At 39.5% G+C, this 23,811-nt stretch overlaps 2 protein-coding genes across 5 annotated transcripts in view; both read right to left on the bottom strand.

Annotated features, from left to right (window-relative positions):
• PSEN1 (presenilin 1) overlaps positions 1–8,301 on the bottom strand; it is a 54,231-nt gene extending 45,930 nt beyond the window's left edge. The window contains exons 1-2 of the mRNA XM_037031799.1: positions 8,166–8,301; positions 11–96 (exon numbers count right to left, since the gene is read on the bottom strand). The gene's annotated coding sequence lies outside the window, so the exon portion shown is untranslated. The remainder of the gene's footprint in view (positions 1–10; positions 97–8,165) is intronic.
• A 1,382-nt stretch (positions 8,302–9,683) lies between these two features.
• RBM25 (RNA binding motif protein 25) overlaps positions 9,684–23,811 on the bottom strand; it is a 54,952-nt gene continuing 40,824 nt past the window's right edge. For all 4 annotated transcript variants that reach the window (XM_037031638.1, XM_037031639.1, XM_037031640.1 and 1 more), the window contains 6 exons: positions 22,327–22,477; positions 20,474–20,798; positions 19,842–20,116; positions 19,432–19,530; positions 18,486–18,533; positions 9,684–12,833 (listed from right to left, as the gene is read on the bottom strand). In XM_037031638.1, coding sequence (XP_036887533.1) covers positions 12,741–12,833; positions 18,486–18,533; positions 19,432–19,530; positions 19,842–20,116; positions 20,474–20,798; positions 22,327–22,477 — 991 coding nt within the window. In that variant the 3' untranslated portion in view covers positions 9,684–12,740. The remainder of the gene's footprint in view (positions 12,834–18,485; positions 18,534–19,431; positions 19,531–19,841; positions 20,117–20,473; positions 20,799–22,326; positions 22,478–23,811) is intronic.

Consider the following 23,811-nt stretch of genomic DNA (forward strand, 5'->3'; position numbering starts at 1 on the left):
AGAAACAAACCTTTCTTTCATGTGTTCTCCTCCAGGCCAAACTTTCTAAGGACCTCACGGGCTGCTGTCACTTGCAGACTCCTTCCTGGATTAGGTCTGAAATAGGATTTTACAATGTCACTCAGAGTTGATCAAACCCTAGTAAATTCATGCACCCCAATCAAATACATGTAAGATCAATCTGTAAAACACAAATTTATTACTTTGTCATGACCTTCAACTGACAAACTTTTATCAGTTCAAGACACCTCTTTGGTAATGAGTAGACCTATTTGAGAAACCAAATATTTTCAATCACAAAGATACTTAATGATTTCAGATTCAGAGCAAGGGGAACTGAATAGTCTTAAAGAATGTTTTCATCAACATCTCTTTTTCTATGCTGACCATCCAACCTAACTTTTAATATCTCCATTCAACTATCTGCTTAGTGCTTTTAATTTTGCAAGTTTTTTTTATTATCTCATTTTATCCTTACCACAATACTCCAAGGCAGGGTGAAAGGTAACATAAATATTGTTTAAAAAGAGAAGGAAACCCAAGTTCATGACATGGTTAAGAATCACACAACTTTGCATCCAAGCACAGCCTTATTTACATGTATCGCTCCACCTCCCAGAGCTCACCTTCCTGGGGGCTGCATTCCCACCTGCCTATTTACCTTAATCTCCATCAGCCAACTCTTTATGACTTCAACTTTTTTTTCATAGTCTTCAGAAATATAAAAGGGAAAAAATTTTTTTTGCACACCTAAGCAGTATTCTAATTCATATATAGTATCTAAAACACTACCATGTACTTATTTACATGAAAACATTTTGTCAACATCCTGTTTCATTTTCCCTTTTCAGAATCTTCTACCCTCTAAATTCTCCACTTTTTTATTACAACTTTTCATAAAAAGCACATTAATTTTTCCTCCAGTATAACTATCGAGTTCAAATTAACCCTAGGTGACCTGTATTTGGCTCACTCAAATCATGACAAAATTTTCACAAATGTATGCTCTTGCTGACATCTTACATGCCTTCATCTATACCGTGCCTACCTCTCTCCTCCCCTCCGATTTTGGACCATAGTTAGCTGGCATAGGGTCAGGGGACTGCAAATTAAGATTAACTAAATAAGACATAATTAACTGTAAATTTAAAAAAATACAGCAGAAAGAGACAACAGTTACTTTCAGGAGGGTTAGTCACTGGACAGGGGTACGTGGGAAACTTTGGAGTGGACTGGCAATGTTTCAATTCTGGGTCTCAGTACCAGTTACACAGGGTTGCAGTCTGTGTAAATGCACTGAGCTGCATACACCCATGATCTGTGTGCACGTTTCTATACACTTCAATTAAAATTTTAAATAGATTTTTGTGGGAGCAAGCCTATATTTAGGGTTACTCAGACTGATGGTCCTGTCCTTTAAAATGGATAAAATTAAGACTTGGCACTATGTATGCTACTTTACCCCAAAGAGGGGTGGATTCCAGGAGAACAGTTATATTTTCTAAGTATTCAAAGTAAACATTCTGATAAAAGTTAACTAATTAAAATTTTAACATTAAGGTAGCGTGAATGATCGGCAAACAGTGTACATCATTCCCTCCTTTCCACAAACATTTAGCATGGCACCCACCACCTCAGCTCACCTAGAAATGCCACAGAACACGTTTTGATTCCCCCCACTGACTTCTCTCAAGACTACACTGCATCGCCCTGGCTGGTGTAGCTCAGTGGATTGAGCGCAGGCTGTGAACCACACGATCACGGTTCGATTCCCAGTCAGGGCACATGCCTGGGTTGGAGGCCAGTTCCCGGTTCCTGGCGGGGGACGCAAGAGAGGCAACCATACATTGATATTTCTCTCTCTCTCTCTCTCCTTCCCTTCCCCTCTAAGATAAATAAATAAAATATTAAAAAAAAAAGACTACACTGCATCATTTAAAGAATGGTTCTATTACAAAAAACCCTTAGAAGCCTGTCATTTTCTGACATGCTCCTTCAGGAACAAAACAAGTAAATAAGATAGTGTTAACCAAATGAAAGAAGCAAAGGGCAAGAGACAGCAATGCAGGCAAAAATAAATAAAGGGCGTTACATCTATAGATAAAAATGAGAGGAAAAGTGACTATCCATTCACTACATAGCAGTTCCTTGGCTAGCTACTTATATCAAAACTCAGAGACACTGACTGAGAAGATTTAATTAATTATGTTCACTTTCCCCATTCTACAGACAAAAATGACGCGGCACACAGAAGTGTACTAACTTGCCCAAAATCATATGTAGTAAGCAAGGCTCACATGTTATACTAGGCTGCCTCTACGTAAAACTCTCCCCTCACCCTTTTAGGAGTTTACAACCATGAGCGTTAAGACAGTGAGTATTAATAGTAAAACTAGCACTTGGAAGTAAATGAGATCTTTAAGAAAAAGCAGCAGTAAATGAGATCTTATGCTTCAGTAACTGGTGTAACTATAAATAAAAAACTGAAGTGCCAAAGTATTCCTAATATACAGTCCTAGTATTTACTGAAAGAAAAACTCAGATAAGCTATAATAAGAATATGGTCATTTTAGTATTAAGTAGTTTCCATGTTAGCCTTATGCTATAGGAGCTCTTTGGCTGTCAGAACAAACCATACAAACTGATCATCATACGAGAGTTTTCTCAGACAATCTTGCAAGATTAAACAATACAGGAGTCACTTTAGCATATCCCAATACTATTTCAAAGGCACATCCACCGCATTTACATGTGAAAAACTAAGGCTCAGGAAAGGTGAAAGAATTTGCCAGTGTACAATTACAGAGCAAGTAACACCAGTTCCAGAACCAGGTCTTCTATGCCCAGTCCAGGTCTTTTCCAGTTCAGCCAGAGAAAGCTCAGGCTTCCACTGAGGCTTTGAAGAGCAAAACGCTACAGGGCAACCCTCCCTGGAGGAGCTGCTCTTTACATGGAGCCCAGGAGGAAGAGGAGGCAGGAAACAGGGTTAAACTGGATCTTCAGTCAGGCCTGGTGAACAAACACACACTGTCCGGACGAAGAAAGGAGCAGGCCGTGCCAGATTGGACTCTGGTCCAGTAACAGCTGAAAACAATTGATGGCTCCGTGGAGAAGGCTAATGACCCTACTGTTCAGGCAAAAGACACTACTGGCCTCTATAACATTCTTAGCAGTGCCCTGAAAACAAAAAAGCATAATTGTTGGGGAGCGAGAACCTTTCATGGGACCTGGATTGCTGAAGGAGTGGGAAGTGGGATAAAAGTAGATTTTGGTGTTTTCTCTCTCTGTTTTCACCACCTAAAGATTTTCTGAGACTGACAAAGCATACTTTGATTCACTGTCATCCACTATCCTTTCCCTCAAGACACTTGCTCAATCAGATAAAGGAAAAATAAATCTTTTCCTGATAGGCAACTACAATTTTTAGTGTACAGAAAGAAACTAAAAATAAGAGAATACAAATAATCCTGAAGCGCAGACATACCAAATACAAAGAAAAGCCTAAGAAGAGAACCTCTGTCAGCACTTAAAAAAATATCACAGGAGCCCCGGCTGGCATAGCTCAGTGGATTGAGCGCGGGCCTGTGAACCAGAGTATCCCGGTACGATTCCCAGTCAGGGCACATGCATGGGTTGCAGGCCAGTTCCTAGCAGGGGACTCGCGAGAGGCAACCATACATTGATATTTCTCTCCCTCTCTCCTTCGCTTCCCCTCTAAAGATAAATAAATAAAGTCTTTTAAAAAAGTGTTTTAAAAAATTTAAAAAAATATCACAGGAGCAATGTTTAAAATCACAAAATAAATGCATTAAAAATCCCATTTAAGGAAGCACCAACAGACAAGTACATTTCTGCCCTAGCCAGGTGATCGGTTGGTTAGAGCATTGTCCCATTACCCCAAGGTTATGAGTTTGAACAGTCATGACACATACAAAAATCAACCAATGAATGCGAAAATAAGTGTTACAACAAATCAGTGTTTCTCCCCCTCTCTCCCTCCTGTCCTTCCTCTCTCTCTAAAGTAAATCAATACGAATTTTAAAAATAAGTACATTTCTGCCTTACTACATCCCAGGTAACAACTAAACTTCACACCATTATAGCATGTTTACTTAATTATTGATACCATTTATATCATTTTTCTTCACTCTAAGAGATATGTGTAAACAGAAATGTTTCTTGTACTTCACAGAAACATTTTCAGAGACTTTTAATCATGATCTTCTGAAGAGCAAAGGGCTTGTGGCTTGTTTCAATGACTCTAGCCACTGGACTAGTTTCTCCTTCACTTAGAAAACCACCAAAAATACTTTGTAAAAGCATCTTTGTATTGTAATGCTAAGAAGTGTTTAAGTGTCAAATGAGCTTGTAATTTATTCTTATTCCACAAAAGTATTTAGTCAGCCTTAATGTTACTTTGATGGCTTCTTCCTGGACAGCCACCATGTGTTCTGATTATATGGATGGGCTGGGAGAGCCTCTGTTTGTTTCTAAAAGCTCATCCAACAAGAAATGTAACCAATCTCCAAAATTCATAACAATAATTTAAAATTAATTTAAAATTCTAGGAATACATCCTGGAAATATTCCTCTGAATTTTAAGAAACCAGGAGCAAATAATTGCCCGGGCCCTACAAGAGACTTCATGAAAGGGGTAGACTCTAAAAAGAGCAAGGATAGTAATACAGCTTATTTGTTGATTTTTTCCCCCTCCTTCCATCCCACTCTACTTCTGTGAACCATCTGTGGTAGATTAGACTATTATTCAGCGCATATTCACTCCCTCCCCCACATCCCTGAGAGAGAAACATACTTCCCCTCTCCTGCCATGTTGGCTTGGCTCTGTGAGTTGCTTTGGCCTCAAGGTGGGTGCAGTATACTACCCACTCTATTGTGCCTTTGGGCACAATCCTATGACTCACTTGAGTCAATGAGAATTTAGCAGATTGTGGCACAAGCCACAGCCCCTTCAGCCCTGGCCCCAGAATAAAACATGCATAGCCAAACTGCCCTAGCTGATCCACAGACCCACACCTTGAGGCAGTCCAGGAAGTCTGTTACATAGTTATCCAGTTGTTTTTAAATAATAATGGTCATGTGGACTCAGACAATGATGAAAATTAACAAAGATACACAAATCCAGAATCCTTTATGTGAAACCCTTAGGACTAAATGCATGTAGAATTAATTCCCCCCCCCTGGATTTTATAAAATTAATAATGCAAATACAGTATGTTTTATATGCCCCCTCTGGGTCTTAGAACACAAAATCAAACACATTAATGAATATGTAGTGAAACATATAAGTAGTCTTAATTTACATAGATTCGGGTTAGATTTTTTGCTGTGAATTGAATTATGAAAAGCCCTTCAGTTTTTTCAGAATTTTTTTGGATTGCAGAATTATGGATATGAAACTATATGATCAATATTTACATAACTGTAAAGAATCTCCCACCCACCCCCCAAAAAACATTTAATTTCAATAACTCTACATGAAAAATATGATTACCCTGAGTCATTGTCTCAAATTCACTGTGGCAATGGTGAGAATACGTCTTATCTTTAATAAAAAAAAAAAAGACTACTCACATCTAATTCATTTGTCAACTGTTTGTTATATATCCAGCAATGCTTGCATTCTCTCTTAAGAAACTGTACTAGGCACTGTGAAAACCAAACATTATACCCTTTAATCAACATTTATTGGGTTTCTTCTACATACCCAGACACTGCAATAGGTACTGGAGACGCTACTGAATCAGCTAATGCTTCTACTTAGTTAAAGAGCTTACTATCTAGAGAGGAAGACAGACAAGTACCTTTTTATGTTAATTACATGTTGAAATAAAAATACTTGAGATGTACTGAATTATATAAAATGTTATTCAAATTAATTTTACCTATTTCTACCTTTAAAAATTTGCTTATTAGAAAATTTAAAATGAACATTTGTAGCTCACACTATGTTTTTATTGGACAGTGATGCTCTAAATCTTCAGTTCTTTCTGCTACACCAGGTCTAATATTAAAAATCCATGACAACCTTTTCCTTCCTGGACCTTCCCCCCCTCCCTTCCTCAGCGGTTGTGACGCCGCACTATAGATGTTTTCCTCCTGACACTTCACTCTCCTCCGCTGGCTGGTTTCTCACTCTTCCCCCACCCCCTCTGTATGCGGTTGGCCTGGGTCTCCTGTGCCCTCCCTCTCCTTAGGTGTCTCCTCTGCTGCTTCAGTATCAACTGACCAGTCTACTTAAGTGACTCTCATGTTTACAGCTCTGCCTGTCCAAAGGACATCTTTACCTGTTGGCACTTCGCAGTATTTCCAAAACACTTCCTTGTGGTCTTCTCTAGAGTAGTTCTTTGCTCAAGCTTCCTTATTTTTGCCAATGCCTCCCCCCCATTCTCCAAACTTAGTCTCCTGGTCAACTTTACATTTTATTCCCTGCTCCTCAATTGGCTGCCATGTGCAGTTCATGTTTTTCCTCTTCCTAAGCCTATGCCACCATCGAAGATTCAACTCTTATTATATCTTGTCTGACTATTCAAAGTCATCTCAAGTCTCTTATTTGTTCTAGCCTCAACTACCACATTAAGGTGCCCAAAGCAAAGCTCTGGCCACACTCTCAAATCGCCTTCCAAATCTGCCTAGCATCTCACAAGAGGAAGAAACAGTATTAGAGGTCTTTGAAAGGTTTTTCAGAATATATCTGAAAGAAGTCTCTTCCTACAATTTGATAAATAGGAGAGAATGAACAAAGGGAATCTGGATTTGAGAGACGAAGAGAACCACATAAGCTATGGCAACTGACAAATGTCTTATCTTCCTTGCTAGGATTCTCAGAGACCAACTCCAATCCTCACGTTCTCCACAAATGGAAATTTATGCAAAAGTCTAGGATTAGGAGCAGTCCTTAACTTAAAATCTGTTCAGAGGAAAGTATATCCAGCAATGTGGGAACTGTCTACCTAAGAACCAGCTGTAGAAGAATGAAAAATCAAATAATAGATGCTACTTCTACCATTTGTTAATTGCAGGGAGAGGGGAGGGAGGAGGAAGAATCCATGCACTCAACAGGCTCCCTTTTTCATTGTTAGAACAGTTGTTACTAAACGTGGTGGAGGTGGGGCTTAAGTTGGTTGAACACGGCAAATGAGTTAAGAACTGAAATGGCTTTTGCAGGTGACTGAAATTAGCCAAATGAAACAGGCTCCAATCTCCTTTCCTGTTCTATCTTCCTTCGTAACAGTCATTTAATGCTCAGCCTGGATCCCCGGACATGTAAGATCCAGAGGCCCCCAGTTTGTAGTACACTCTGATTACACAGTCCTCCCCACTTCAACTCCAAGGGTGAAAACCTTTCCACTCCAAAAGATAATTCAAATAACAAGATTCTCTTAAGCAGATGTTATCTCTATCTGCCTCAAACTTCAACGAATGTTGTGACTTTTACTGTGTACTCTACCATAAACGTAGTTATTTGCACACTATTCTTGTATCCCATAGTAAACCTTGAATACTTTATTCATCTTGTTCAAAGCAAGCAAGCAATGCTTTAAAATTTATTATTGTTACTTTCCTATAAGAGAAAAAGAATCTGAGCGAGAAGAAAAAAGCAAATATCTAAGGTACATGCAAAGCATCGAATATATACATGCCTGTGACAGCGCCGATCAATGCAAAAGCATCAGACCCCGTTTTCCGCCACGAATGTGAGACGGAAGGAACTTAGCCCCGAGTGCCATTCACCTTCCCTGGACAAGGACACACTCAGCATGAAGCGTGGAGTTTCACCAGTTGCTCAACCAGGCTCGGCGGTACGGGCTTCCTCCTTTTCCTGCTCCTCTCAAGACGGTCAATCCCGGCCCAAAGCACCTGCGCCCTGAGACATCTTCGGGAAACCAGCACTTCCGGACCAAGACTCCGAAGGGTACTCTCTTCAATTTGACCGCACGCCGCGCCCGGAACCCGAGCAACAAGCAGCCCCTCTAATTCCCGAGAGGGGTTCCTGTGTCCCCGCCCGGCCGCGCCCCGCTCTTCATCCTGAGGACACCGGCTCCGCGGCCCAGGCGGCCACAAAGGGCCGCCTGGGTCCGCGGCCGCCCGTACCCACACTGGATGTGGGGGACCGTCCTCTCTCCCCGGACTCCCCCATCACGCACCTATTCCTTCCTCGCCACCGCCGTCGCCCGCTCGCACCAGAGATTCTTTCTTGAGAGCAGCGGCTGTTTTATTTCCGATGTGAAATCTTCTGGCTCGGGAGCTGCCCGGCCCAGGCCCCGCCCCAAAGCCTTCACCAGTGTCGTCACTTCCGGCCCTGGCGACGTTGGGGACCCGCCGGCAGGCAGAGTGGAATGAGAGGGCACCGCAAGGCCAAGGAAAAGGGTGGAGCTTCCGGTGGAGCGCGCGGATACCGGGGGAAACCCTGCGCTTCTGCAGGTCTCTGACCTGGGAGTGCGCGCAGGAGTCTGGAGGTTGTGAGGTGTGGCAAGACAGTTCTTAGCTGGATCAAAGTTTCTAGTAAACTGGGCCCAGCGTGTGCTTGGCATCAAGCTATGGCATTTTAAACTTAACGTCTTTCACTTCTCTGTATAACTTCTATGTTTCTCAACGGGAATCAGCCGCATCACAATCTAGAGGGTGCTATTTAAAATTGTAAATACCTGTATCCTTAATTGGATCAAAACTTCCGGTGGATGGGGAAAACCTGCATTTTAAACGTCTAGATTCCTGGGCTCCAATTTTAGAACCATGGTAAATGGTAAATGCAAACAGCAGGAAATATCTTATTTTTGTAACCCTGGAACCTGAGTATCTGACACACGATTGCTCAAGTTGGTTACCACTGTGTATGAGTCATCATCCAACTAATACGTGATGTGGCAAACTTGGGAGTGTCATTTAATTCAAACATGGCTTGCGAAGTTTTATTCATTTTTGCTTATAGAAATTATCTTTCATTCCTGAGCATTTTGGATTGCCATTCTTAATTTGGCCTTCACATAATAAAACGAAAGGTCATGCATGAAAATACAAGCATTCAAATGGAAATAAGCAAAATGTTCCAGTAATTTCCCTAACCACGTTTTTAAAAACCTACCAGTTTATCAAAAATTTTAAGTTCACTTTGGCCTACAAGTATGAATGTAGTAACAGATCCCAGGTTTGAAACACATATGTGAATTTCCCAGTATTCTTGACACGTAGACTGTTTCTTTGCCTATTCCTTCTCATATCCTTCATATATCCAGTAGCACTCACAAACCAATTTCATCTGTTGCTGAGCAGAAACTACTCCTTAATTTCCTACTGTTAGGAGGCTAAAATGTGACTGGAAAGATTTAAAACCATTTTAACAGAATCTTTCAGCTTTTGGATAGAAGTAGAAACATTCACAGAACTCATTAGAAAGAGCTGGGGCACTGTCTAGTGTGGCTCAGGGGATTGAGTGCCAGCCTCTGAACCAAAAAGTCAACAGTTTGATTCCTATCAGGGCTCATGCCTGGGTTGCAGGCTGGGTCCCCAGTTGGGGGTGTGTAAGAAGCAACCAACTGATGTATCTTGCATACTGATGTTTCTCTCCCTCTTTTTCCCACCCTTCCCCTCTAAAAATAATAAATAAATACAATCTAAAAAAAGGAAAGAAAAGGCTGGGTAAATAAGCCTCATATACAAATTAGTATACCTGCTTACATTTTATTTGCATTAAAAACTTTTTTACTCCATATGAAAGGAGAATACAGGTGTTTAATCCAATTTGACTCAAGCTCAGTTTTCTCACTGTCCACCACTGTCCAGTATTTATGCTTGATGAGTACCTGAAACAGCATTCTCCACAAAGTAATCATCAGACTCTACTGTACACGAAGTTTATCAGAAAGCACTATGACAAGATTCAGAGTAACAACATAAAGTTCTTTAGGGAGGAAATGTTCTGGGACTGGCAAGGAATAAAGCCTATAATATTAGAGTTGTTCTCAGATATTTTTGGAGGAGATTACTTTATATTCATGAACATACAGAATAGGTATGTTTATTTGACTTAAAAATGGTTTTCTCTTTAAATCTACTTAAAAGAAAATTTAGCTGCATTTACATAGTCTGTTAGGATAAAATACTCATAAAATGCTAATTAAAGCACAGTCCTTGATCAGCCAGCATTGGTATCATCATCAACCTCAGGCCCCTCATTAGTCCAACTAAATCAAAGTCTGCATTTTAACAAGACTCCTCCAGGTAATTCAGGTGCACCTTGAAGTTTGGGGGGGGGGGGAAGACCTTCACATAACTTATCTTCCTCCTATGAACAGATACACATATTTTTAATTATTTTATTTACAGAGTCAGATGAGAAAAAAGCATATTGGTATTCTAACTGAACTTTCATATAATTTTATAACTTGAATGGGCAATACAGATTAACCAAGGTTTCCAAACTGAAATTAAACTATGGGCAAATGGTAAAGACAACTCAGAAAAAGTTTAAGCAATTCAGTAGAAATTCTATGTGTATTCTCCCAGACACAATACCCCAGTTTATCCATGTCCAATTCTTTATATATAAATCTGAAAAACAAGAAATTCTGAAAACCTTCGAGTTTAAGCTTTGGTGGCAAAACCTGACTTCAACTGACATGGTCTGATATATCAACTGACATGATATTTACACAATGGTCTTTAGCCCAGTGACCATGATCATTCCTGCTCTGCTGCAGAAATGTTAACGTATGAACTTGGATTCTGAGGCAAATCTCTCTAGAGGTATTTTGTTGTATGTGTCCCCAAGAGTTTCAGATACGGGTCCTTTAAGATAAATATAGTGAAAGAGCAAGAACATGGGGAATTAAATCTACCTGAACAAACCTCCATGCCAATGTTGACTACATAAAAATAACCTAATAAGATGCCTTAGAAGTAGTAACATGGTAAGAGAAGATAGGCATAATAAAGCTTGAACAAGGTGTCTGGCTGAGGGTCAATCTGCAAAAAGGCTAGTAAATAAATCTGTTAAGTGGCAAGAAGCATACTTCTGAAATTTCCCTTGATAAACCAGAATTTAAAATACTGAAATACTACAAGGAGGTATCTCCATAGACATGTAGATCACTCCAAAATAAGGTAAATACCCTCTCTGACTTTTAGTTACCGAGAAATCAACTCAGTCCGTATTTTCAAGTTTCTAGTATGCCACACAATTACAATATGCCATTTATTTAATAAGACTCTGAAAGAATGAGTTCCCGAGATCAAATATATACATTTTTAATATTTGAAATATTTACATAATGGAACCATATCATGGTTCAATGTTAAGAACAGTGTTTTCAAATGTCCTCTTAAGATGTAAAAAAAACTATTAACTCAAGTTCAGTTATGCCTATTTCTATTCCCAATCTTTGTTTTTCTTTTAAATAAATACTCAGACATGGGAATTGCTGCACCTACTTTGTGCTGAGAACTGTTTAAAACTTGTTACATTTTCAGGTAGTTCCGCCCCCTGGTGAAGTTCTCAACTACAATAAAGCAAACCCCGTGTGTGTCTCTGACACCATCAACTTATTTTTAAACTTCGATGAGCAGAGGCAAACAAGGTGTGTGCTTGCATAAACACAAGCCATAAACCCTTTACAGAACAAAAACGGAAACAAAAATTAGTGGTAACTGCCTTAAATGACTTACTTTATCCTTAAAAATAAGTTTTGTAAAATGTCATGCTAAAATCCTATTGTATTTTGTCAAATTTTCCTAGTCTGTAAAACTGCTTAATTTTACCTTTTGTTTTTCAAGTTTTTTTCATTTATACTTTTTGAATTTTTTTAGACAAAGGGGTACATTCCAATTAAACTAAGGACCAGTCAGTGCAAAATATGCATTAAATGAAACTCTCCAGAATCTAAGGATCTGCCTCATTTCTGAACAATGAAATTAGGGGGTGAGGAGAACTACTGATTCATACTCCCTTAAAAAAAGAGCCTGAAGCAGGCAGCTATCAACAGGAAAACCCCATTCCGCTCACCAGACTGTTTGTACTGGCCAGAAGAGAATACCATGTTCTGGGAGACTAATGACCTAACTCTCCCAGACATCTGGATTGGCACAACACCGTGTTTCCTTTACCATTATATGTTTTCCAATTAGGAAATGTTTAAGGGAGCTCTCCAAAGCAAATTAGGGGAAAGACTCTTATATGTACATTCACACAAACACATTCATACAAAGATACAGTAGGAATGGATGGTCGCCTAATTTTTGCACTCTAATTTTAAATTCCATGACTTCATGAAAGCTTGCCAATTCTGATCAAGGGGAAAAGGGTAATAGGTGTGAATGGTATTCTTCCAATTAAAATTGTTCATGTTGGTTCCTATACAGTACAATTCAATATTAAGTGCAATTCTGCAAAAGAATTGGGGAGTCATTTTAATATTTACAAGGAACAAATCAGCAGAACAAGATTATATCAGATAGGCTGTGTACAGCAGCTGTGGCTTATAAAACATACCAGTAATTTGTACCTGGTGAGTATAAAGAGAACCAAGGTAGGATTCAGATATCTTTACAACCAAGGGAATACACAGGGCGTCAACAAATTGGAGGAAAAAAAATTCACATTCTCTACATTAAAAAAAATTACAGGTCTCACAAATGTCTTTGAAGACAAAAAAAATAAATTTCAAAGTCCTTTGAAGGATGGGAAAGAAGATATCTGAAATTGAACTCTAAATGTAAAAAGAGTTTTACTTCACAAGACCAATTTTCTTGGCTTCTGTTTCATATATCAATAACCTCCACATTTTGACTATAAAAACTTCTGCTTCTTCATCAAGTACCTAAAAGAGAAAAAGAAAAATCAGTAACTTGAGTTAGACACTCAGCATCTCATAACAATAGTGACTGGTATAAAAAGAGTTGTCATCTACTGACAAACATTTACTTTCAATAAAATGAAGGAAATCTGTCTAGTGTGAGAAATGTATTAAGAAGTACATGTAAATTAGAAAGAAATGCACTCAGCAAAATTCCATGACTTACTGAATACTGACACCACACTAACCGGGGATCAGACCTGCTACTGAGGTATGAGCCCTGAGCAGGGATCAAACCTGCTACTTTTCAGTGCATGGGACAACACTCCAACCAACTGAGCAACCTGGCCACGTCTTGATGCAACTTCTATTTTCACCAATACTACATTTATATACATGGGTTGAGAAGCTATTTCCTAAGGAAAGCAAATGTTTGTTATAAAGAACATAGTAATTTAGACAGAAGTATCAACTACATAATAATACAGAGTATTGCATTTGCCCCCAAACAATCTTACAATCTTATTTATGGAGTCTTTATGTATATGACACTGAATTAAATATAAATGAGAATCTGGGACTTCTGCCAAGATGGAGGCATAGGTGGAAACACTGTGCCTTCTCCCACAACCAAGTTTGAATACAACAAAGGTTTAGTAAACAAAAATGCAGCCAAAGAACAGAAAACTGAACTATACGGAAGTCCGACAACAACAAACCATTCAACCAGACCAGTAAGAGGGGCGGAGCCAGCAGCAGAGCAGGGTCGGGCAGGAAGGATCCCTGACCCAGCCGACCCAGGTGCTCAGACAGCCGGGGTAGCATCCCGGACCCAGTGAGGGTGCGGGGCAGGCTGAGCGTGGTTGCACATCCTCACGGGCAGATAAACCCAGCAAAGGAGTGAGCAGTGAGACGACCTCAGGGCCCGGCAGCGGGAGGAGGCAGAAGGGACCGCCATTGATTTCCTGTGACCCCGCCCCCACATACAGTGTCACAACCCAGCAACCGGGTTGCCCCACCCTGGTGAACCAACACTTAGGGCTCCACTCCTCATTCATAACAGGCGCCAACAGTCCAAAATATGGCTCAAGAAGAACTCAAAGCCCCAGAGCCGGTAACTCTAAGAGACCAGGAAATAGCAAACCTCTCAGATGCACAGTTCAAAACACGGGTGATCAGGATGCTCACAGAACTGGTTGATTATAGTCACAAATTAGAGGAACATATGAAGGCTAAACTAATTGAAATGAAGGGAAATGCACAGGAAACCATTAGTCACGGAAAGGAAACTGGGACTCAAATCAATGGACCAGAAGGAAGAACAAAACATCCCACCAGAAAAGAATAAAGAAACAAGAATTCAAAAAAAAAAAAAGAGGAGAGGCTTAGGAACCTCCAGGACATCTTTAAACATTCCAACATCTGAATTATAGGGGTACCAGAAGGGAAAAAGAAACAACCACAAGTGGAAAACTTATTTGAACAAATAATAAAGGAGAACTTCCCCAGTCTGGCAAAGGAAATAGATTTCCAGGAAGCTCAGAGAGTCCCAAAGAAGTTGGACCCAAGAAGGAATACACCAATGCACATCATAATTACATTAGCCAAGATTAAAATGAAGGAGAGGATCCTAGAAGCACCAAGAGATAAGGGGACAGTCCCCTACAAAGGAGTGCCCATCAGACTGTCAGCAGATTTCTCAAAAGAGACCTTCCATGCAAGAAGGGGCTGGAAAGTATTCCAAGTCATGAAATCCAAATACCTACAGCCAAGACTGCTGTATCCAGCAAAGCTTTAGATTAGAATGGAAGGGCAGATAAAGTGCTTCTCAGATAACATCAAATTCAAGGAGTTCATCATCACCAAGCCCTTATTATATGAAATGTTAAAGGGACTTATCTAAGAAAAAGAAGATGAAAAATATGAACAGTGAAAGGACAGCAAACTCACAGTTATTAACAACCACACCTAAAACAAAAGCAAACCAAGAAAGAGGACAGCTATATCAGGAGCAGAACCATAGAAACAGAGATCACATGGAGGGTTAGCAACAGGGGAGTGAGAGAAGGGGGGAGAAGGCACAGAAAATAGCATAGATGGTAGGTAGAAAATAGATAGGGGGGAGGGCAAGAATAGTAGGGGAAATACAGAATCTAATGAACTTGAGACTCGTGGTCATAAACTGGTGGGGGAAGGGGGTGTGCAGGGGGGAGGAGAATGAAGGGGGAATAGAACAACAACTGTAATGGTATAATCAATAAAATATATTAAATAAATAAGTAAAAATAAATGAGAATCTATGAAGAGCATTTAATACAGTGTCTGGGATACAGTAAACAGAGTTGAATGAACACTGTTGTCACTGCAGAGAGACACAGGACTACTGAATAAATATAAGGTCCTATCCTGATGGCAAATGAATTAATCAAATTACCTTCCTATCTGCATACGACCTAGGGGCATCATGTCCTTGCCATCACCTTTGCCCTTATCCCACACACAGCCGGCTACACCAAGGCTACAGTGAGGTAATGCGGAACGTCACGCTTCCTTCTATAGGAGGCATGGAGGACAAGCTCCAGGGTATCACCGCTATGAAGATTTGGGATCTAATGTTATCAACTGAAGTTAGGAGTTAAGCAAACTGGATCGCTAGACAAACTACTTTGACTCAAATGCCACTTCTGCCTTTTACTAGTCACATGTCGTCGCTGGGTTACCAAGAAAATGGTGGCTACATGAAACTGGTTCAGAATTTTAAAATTTGGTATGTACAAAGTGCTTTGAAAAGTGCCTAATACCACCCTGGCAAATGTGGCTCAGTGGACTGAACACTGGCTCGTGAACCAAAGGGTTGCAGTTTGATTCTCAGTCAGGGCACAAGCCTGGGTTGGAACTCAAGTTGTACCCCCAGTAGAGGGTGCATGAGAGGCAACCACACATTGAAGTTTCTCTTCCTCTCTTTCTCCTACCCTTCCCTCTCTAAAAATAAATAAATAAAAATTTCCCTAAATTTCTCAATGATGACAAATAATGAACTTTTAATTGGTCTTTTATGAGCTAGATTTGACCAGCAAGTAGTTCAGGAGAACTATGCTCCAAGTCTAATTAATATGAAAATCACACCTTAGAGATACATACAGAGGCACAAAATGCAACAAAAGTGCATTAATTTAAAAATGAGGAAAGGCACAGTTTGAAAAAGTCCTATTTTTAATTAAGAGCAAAAATACTACTTGAGCTAAAAATTCAATCTCATTTATAAGAGAATTTCAAGGGTCTGTGAGCTTTTGCCAAAATGGGGTGACACCACCAGCTCAGTGGTCTCCTCCCTCCCACTGTGATCAACAAGGAGCCAGAAAACACTCAAAACTGCGTGAGTGATTGAGCAGTAAAGAATCTAACTAACAATACTCCAAAGACCAAAAACATTTCAATTAACCCTGACACAGGGCACTGACAGTGCCAAAAAGACCTAAACTACAACACTGTTTTTTTTTTAATTCCTTAATTGAGGCCTAAGTATGAAAGAAAGCCTCTCTCTACCCCAAGTAAAACCTTTTAAAGAGGCTGAAAGGTCACAAAAGTTCAGATTCTACCCCCAGGGACCGTCTCCTTTCATCTAAGGCTCAGCATTATAGAGTTAACAAACTTCTCACAAATGCTTTATCTGGAGACCCAACAACAGCTGAAACAGCAACAGCAGCTGCATTGAGCTGGCTGGCAGGCAGCAAACATGGTATCTGGCTTCAGACATCATCTAGTGCCTGAACACAAACAGCTCAACTGTAGGGCTCCTTTTGGTTAGGTACCTCACAATGCCCCATTCTGACAACAGTGCAGCTGAAAATGCAAGTTCCCTGAGTCACCTGTCATCTTACATCATGTTAATGTTTCTTCTTTCTCCTGGACTCTTCTCATTGCTGCCTTCCCATTCTACCCTTTGGGCCCCTATTACACTTAAAACTAGCCATATTATACTCAGCTTCTTTCATTAATGTGTCCATCCCCTTAATTTAACAGAAAACCTGCATTAATTAAATGCAGACGTATCTCCTAAAGACCCTGACATTCCTACAGCCTTCTCAGAAAGTTTCTCACTTTCAAAGCTTTAGCCTCCACAGGGGAGTGGAAGCTGCTCGATCTTCACTGTTACCATCCTTGCAAACAGTATCTCCACTGAGGTTTATGACCCTGCACTACAGCACCCTTTCAGCCCAACAGCAGCTGTCAAGCAAATGCCTACTTTTTCACCCTCATTAAAGGAGCAATCTGGCAGCTGGTTCCCGTATTTCTCTCCAATGCTTGTTCCAATATACAATAATTTCAATTTCTAGGTATATGATCCAGGCTTAAAATTCGTTCAAGTCAGCCCTGGAAAGGTAGCTTGGTTGGTTGAAGTGTCATCCCAATTCACCAAGGTTGCAGGTTCAATCCCTGGTCAGAGCATATGTAAGAATCAACCAATGAATGCAGAAATAAGTAGAATAACAAATCAATGTTTCTATCTTGCTTTTCCTTTCTCTCTTCCTAAAAAAAAAAAAAAATCAATTAAAATTTTTTTTTAAAGTTCAGCCGTGGCTGGTATGGCTTGGTGGCTTGAGCACTGGCCTGAGAACCAAAGGGATGCTTGTTTGATTCCTAGGAAGGGCACATGCCTGGATTGCAGGCCAGGTTCCCAATGGGGGGCATGTGAGAGGCAACCACACATTGATGTTTCTCTCCCTCTCTTCCTCCCTCCCCTTCTATGTAAAAATAAATAAATAAAATCTTAAAAAGTTTGTTGAAGTCATCCTAAAAAACAATATCCCTCTACCTAGAAATTCTGTCCCATTACCATATCTGGTACCTTGCCATCATCTGGACTGATCCACACCTCTTCTATTCTTAAACATTCTACTCTCCCACTGTAACTTCATTGGATCACCCCTCCTCCAAACCACCAGCTCTGTTCCAACAGTATTTCCTTCTCCTCCTAGCTTGGGGTTCATAGTCTATTCAATCACACTTTCACTGCTACCTTCAATATTATTCTTCCTCCCTTTTCTCACAAAATGACAAGTTAGATAAATGCAACTACTAACTCTACTGTAATATCCAAATTAAATGCAACTGGGAATGTGATGTTTGACCACTTTCAACCCAACAGTACCAGTCCAAGTGACAACACAGTTAGACAACCTTCAAGTCTCCATTTAGATGGTAACTCCTGTGATGCTTTCCCAAAACACCAACACCATCAGATGTTCCATCTCCTCTGCCCCTGTTTATGCATCTCCATTAGAGCAAGCATATTAAGGTATCATTATTTGTATACCTGTCTCCCTGATAGTTTAAGGGCAGATGTTCCACATTACTATGCCTGGAATACATTGTTCTACCCAGGAAGCACTTAATAAATGTTCTCTAAATGTATTAAAAAAGTTCAAGACTTATACACACAAATATGAAAGATGGAAGAGGGGAGAGACTGGTCAAAAATGGAAACCCTAACTTTAGTGATGTCTAATTATATTCTGCTGTGGGTGCGCCTTTATCTCTTTTAATACATATTCAAATTTTAATTCAGGCCTATAAAGACTCTGGAACCAACACAGATAACTGACCATATTCAGCAGTTAGTTTGTTCCCATGGCTAGTAATTAAAATATCAGTAACAATGAATTTCTGACTTACCATGGCAACATCATCTAAAATGCTCTGAGGTGAACTATGAGCCATAACCTAAAAGAAACAAGTAATTGTCATTTTGAAAACAAATACCAACATAGTGAAGCAATGTTAAGATACCCTCAAACTAGTATGGAAACTTCCTGTGGCTGAAGAACCTTTCTATAAATTTCTTAATTCCCCAAACCCCATTCTCTTCAATGGATGTTTGACACCATAACCTGGAATCTCAGTATCTATAGCATCTGTCTTCTAATTCAAATCCAGGCTTACAAGTTTTAATGCTACAATAATTACAAAGAGCAACCTAAATCTGCTATTTCTAATGTTAAAATAAGGAGAGAAAAAAAGTATCTCTTTCGGTATTATTAGTTACCCCTTTACAGAAATATGGTGCTCCTATATACTATAATGTCTGTCACATGGGGATATTAGTAACTTATACTTTCTAAGGTTGTTAGAGGGGTTTCAAGACGGTAAGGTTATCTAAAATGTTTAACATAGTACATGCTGAGAACAAACCCAATCACAAGCGTAATCAACCAGTAAATATTATACTACAAATTATTCTGCTTCTCCACCAAACAGTGGATGACTAACAAACTGATGAGTCAGCTCTCAGCTGTCTCCACAAAACCTCCTCAACTGCAGCATCTTTCTAAACATTAAGACAAAGAGGGAGTGGGGCAAGGCACTCTGAGGGGCAGGAAGGCAGCAACATTTGCAGCAGCCAGCAATTCTCTCCTCTTTGGCCCTCTGAAACGAAAGCATGTAGTGTGAGGGTCTGAAATAGTGTGGAGGGATTTACATAGCCATGAATCTCAATTAGAGATAACTAAACTATCACAAGTATCTGCAAGACACATTTTCTAAAATGAAGTCATTTTAGAAAGTATCTTAATATTTCAAAGTATAAAACAAATGTTGGTAGTGAAGGAAGAAAACAACTAACCTTAGAACAAACAAAATCAACTAACGTAGCTTCTTCTTCACCTATGTATTCTATAATTTTCTTATTAATCCACGGTCTAATTCGTCGCTCCATCAATATCTGCAAAATGAAGTATCGATACTAAATTTTTTGGACTTTAATTATACTTATGGAAAAGCCTATAACCTTATGAGTTTTCATATTACAATATAATTATTCACAACTAAGACAGGTATATATCAAGATATATTTGCTTCTAATTCATAAAGACTTCAAGTACCACCACCAATTCCCCAATAATCCACTAAATTCTCAGTGTCAAGATTCAATCCACATAATCATCCCTACTTGTCATTAATAGAATCACCTGAGTTTGTATGCTATATTCCAAACACTTCCTATAAAATGACAAATTACAATTTGCTACTCACAGAATCCACAATAGACCAATCCAGGGGATAAGCAAAGAGCTCAGGTTTGGCCGTAGGGATTTTCTCAATGAGACTCTTAATGTGTTTGCGCTTTTCTTCAGTGTTCACAGTGCCTTTGGCAGCATTTTTATCATCTTCACCATAATCCAAAGGAACCAGTTTCCTTTTTCTGGGTACATCATCACTGTCTTCATCTTCAAATTTGTTAAAGACACTATCTACAGGGAGTTTCTTTCTCTTTACAGAATTAGGCTGGCCAGGACTGTTGGAAGCACCTACAGTAAAAATACTGTATTAGCACAATCACTTCATTTTCAAATGTTACATTTTACAGCCCATCATCTCCTCAAAAGCACTGCAAAATATACTTCCACAAATCTCAGAGAAAGATCCCAACTATAAAAAATAACTCACTACTCGCAAGTGCTAAAAAATCTAACTTTTCACTTCTCGGAACCCGAGGCAGCTGCAGACATAGGAGCAGCAGCTGAACTATGAAAACAGTGGTGAGCTAGAGAGGCGTTTGAGTATTTTTTCTATCTGCCTACCAAGCAACACATTTATTTTTTCCTTAAGGCAAAATTTAGGTGTTTGCAGGGGAAAAAGAAGAAAGGAAGGAAATGCTAACATACCCAGTTTAAGACTAAGTCCTATTTTTGGCCTATGCTCCTCAGGTTGTTGCTGATCTGGAGAGTTTTCGTGAGGAATTATAATACCGCAGGGAGACTCATCCCCAGGAGTGTTGGGGGTTGCGTTGCCACTGGCGGAGGAAACAGATGGGGCGGAACTGATGGGCCTCAGAGTCGGTTTGAGACAGGGCTTCTGCTCAGGCTCTTCTTCCTCTTCCACGGGTTCCTCTCGTTTTTCTTCTTTTTCTTGTTTTTCTTCTTCCTCTTCCTCCGATTCTGGTTCTTGCTTTATTTGTGGCTGTCTGCGCCTCTCGGCCTCTTGTTCCATCTAAAACCAAAAATAATCAGATTAACTCAAGCAGACCACAGCTATACTTAATTCAACTGGCTTTTTGTTTTATATTATCTACACAAAATCTTTTTTCTTTTTCATTAGGAATAATGATACACTGCTTCTATAATCAGAAATCTGAGTAAATCTGTAAAGTGTGTTAGGTACTCTGCAAAATTTTCAAAACGTTACCCTTCTTCAGTGGCTTGCACAAATGCTTCAGATTAACTAAGGCAAATCAATAATGGTTGGCTGATTCAAAATGAAAAAGGATGTTTTTACATTTTTATTAAAGAAATTATAACCATAAGTTTTATTTTAGAACAATATACACAGTACACAAGAGACAACTCAAAACCTCAGCTGGTCATACACTGCCATTTCTTCCTCCCAGCTGATGGCTGAGGGTGGTAGTCACTTGTGTATTCATGAACAAAAGGACATAGGGGGGTAGGGCAAATCTAGGAGTCTAAGGCCTATAACAAAATGAATACTCCCCTAAAATGATGAAAGATAATAAAAATAAGACTATAAAAACTTAAATAGATCAGTATTCTTTCTGTGCATGAAACAAACAACAAAAATAGAAACAAAATATATTCTAAACTACATAAAAATTTAAATCCATTGGTAGAGAATTAAAAAAATATCCCAACCTAAATGTTATAATGGTAAAGCTTTTACTTCATAGTAAGGATTTATGACCAACAATATGCCCTAATAGGAAAGTATGAAAAAAAGAGCCCTGGCTTGTGTGGCTCAGTGGATTGAGTACCGGCCTGTGAATCAAAGGGTTGGCAGTTCAATTCCCAGTCAGAGCATATATGCCTGGGTTACGGACAGGATCCCCAGTTGGGAGTGTGTGAGAGGCAAACAACTGATGTATCTCTCACATACCAACATTTCTCTCCCTCTCTTTCTCCTTCCCTTCCCCCCCTCTCTAAAAATATTTTTTGATTCACAGGCCCGCACTCAATCCACCGAGCCACACCGGCCAGGTAAAAATATATTTTAAAGTATGAAAAAGACATAAGCAAATGACACTTGATATTCCTAATAAGCATGGGGTATGTCATGTCCTATGACACAGTCTTTTCCTTTTAAATGACAAGCTTTATTTAAAACATCTTTATTTTGGAAACACAATGATTTAGGATGGCAGTGAGAGAGAGAAACTCCCACCACAAAAGCACATTGTAAAATGAGGTTTCTAGCAAAATTTCATTGAAAGACATTTATTTAACTTAAATAATATTCACAAGAATGAAGGAATAAAACATCTGGAACATGGTTAGAATAATTAAACTTCTAAATAAACCAACTGTGCAATAGAAAGTACTAATAACCTGCCTCAAACAGCATGATTTATGAAGCATAAAAGTGCACTGTTATTACAAACTGAACTATATCACAGTCAGTTCAAGATGACATGAGACCAATGTCACTCCAATAGCTTAACGAAAAAAATTCTTAAATGACCTGATAACCTTAGGAGAATACTGTTATGTGTGTGATAGTAACTCACCCTCTGCAGCTCTGCATCTGGATCCGGATGCCCCTCTGCCAGAAGTCGCTGCCTGATTTCCTCTAGCTCTTCCTTCTCTCTTTTCCTATCCCGTTCATCTGCTTCCATTTCCTTTTCCCTATCACGCAGCCTTTTCTGAAGAGCACTTCCTCTGCAACAGAAAACCGTTCACAGGCCACCTTCAACACTCAGACCATCAACAACCACACGAGGTCTCCAAAATCACTTTCTTTCAATACTAAAACCTGAATGCTAATGGACTGAAGATTCTTAATGTTCTGTATATGCAGAACACCCAAGACATCATGATCTCTACGTATTACTGTTTAATAAGTGAGCACTGTTTTACCACATAACACCATGCTTCATTATTACATCATTCTAAAAAACTATCTAAAACAGACAAGTAACTTCCAGAAAGAAATAAAGCTCTCATTTTGTGCCTATCTCACAGGGAAATCCCAAAATGTAACTTGTGCTCTTGGATGCCAAGTTGTGAAAAATTAACACAAGAAGCTGTGACACTAAGAATAATTCTGTATCTTCGAGTAAAATAAACTCTTTCCCTTGTGGAAAAAAGTCCTAGAAAGTAGTGCAGAATCAATAAAAAAACAAAGGTTCTCTCTAACTAGCAGTTTATTATATCTCAGAATGAATTATGTACTGCTATTTCATGATTCAGTAACCTTAAATTCTTTGGATTTTCTACAAAATCAAATCTTTGACATTTTTTCAGTAAGCTGCTAATTCTGATGTTTCCACTGTTCGGCTCCAGTGTATAAAACTTAATTATATATTAGGCCCTGGCTGGTGTAGCTCAGTGGATTGAGCGCGGGCCCACGAACCACACAATCCACACAATCGTGGTTTGATTACCAGTCAGGGCACATGCTTGGGTTGCAGGCCAGTTCCCAGCAGGGGACTCACAAGAAGCAACCATACATTGATATTTCTCTCCTTCTCTCCTTCCCTTCCCCTCTAAAGATAAATAAAAATAAAAATAAATTATTTATTCATTTTTAGACAGAGGGGAAGAGAAGGAGAAAGAATGAGAGAGAAACATCAATGTGTAGTTGCTTCTCACACACCTGCTACTGGTGACTTGGCCTACAACCTAGGCTTGTGCCCTGAGAATGGGAATTGAACTGGTGACCTTTTGGTTTGCTGCCCACATTCAACCCATTGAGCTACACCTGTCAGGGCAGATTTTTAAAAAATTAAAATATTGTCCATATCTTCAGGGAAATTAGTTTGGAATAGAGGGAGCAGAACAAAGTCAACAATTTTATAGCAGTGACTTAACTGCTAGAATCTAAGTAATTTAGAAATGCCAACGGAACAAAGAGATGAGGGAAGGTAGGTTTCGCCAATGCTCACTTCACAGTAATACGTCATTGAGTGGAGGACGGGATGGAAGGGTGTCTGGATTGCTTTGTGGCATTGTTGAAATCCCTGCAGACATCAATTTCTAGACCACCTTAGGCA

Source organism: Sturnira hondurensis, unplaced genomic scaffold (assembly GCF_014824575.4).
Source record: "Sturnira hondurensis isolate 20B ecotype Veracruz unplaced genomic scaffold, ASM1482457v3 Scaffold0021143, whole genome shotgun sequence".
In the NCBI taxonomy this organism is placed as follows: domain Eukaryota; kingdom Metazoa; phylum Chordata; class Mammalia; order Chiroptera; family Phyllostomidae; genus Sturnira; species Sturnira hondurensis.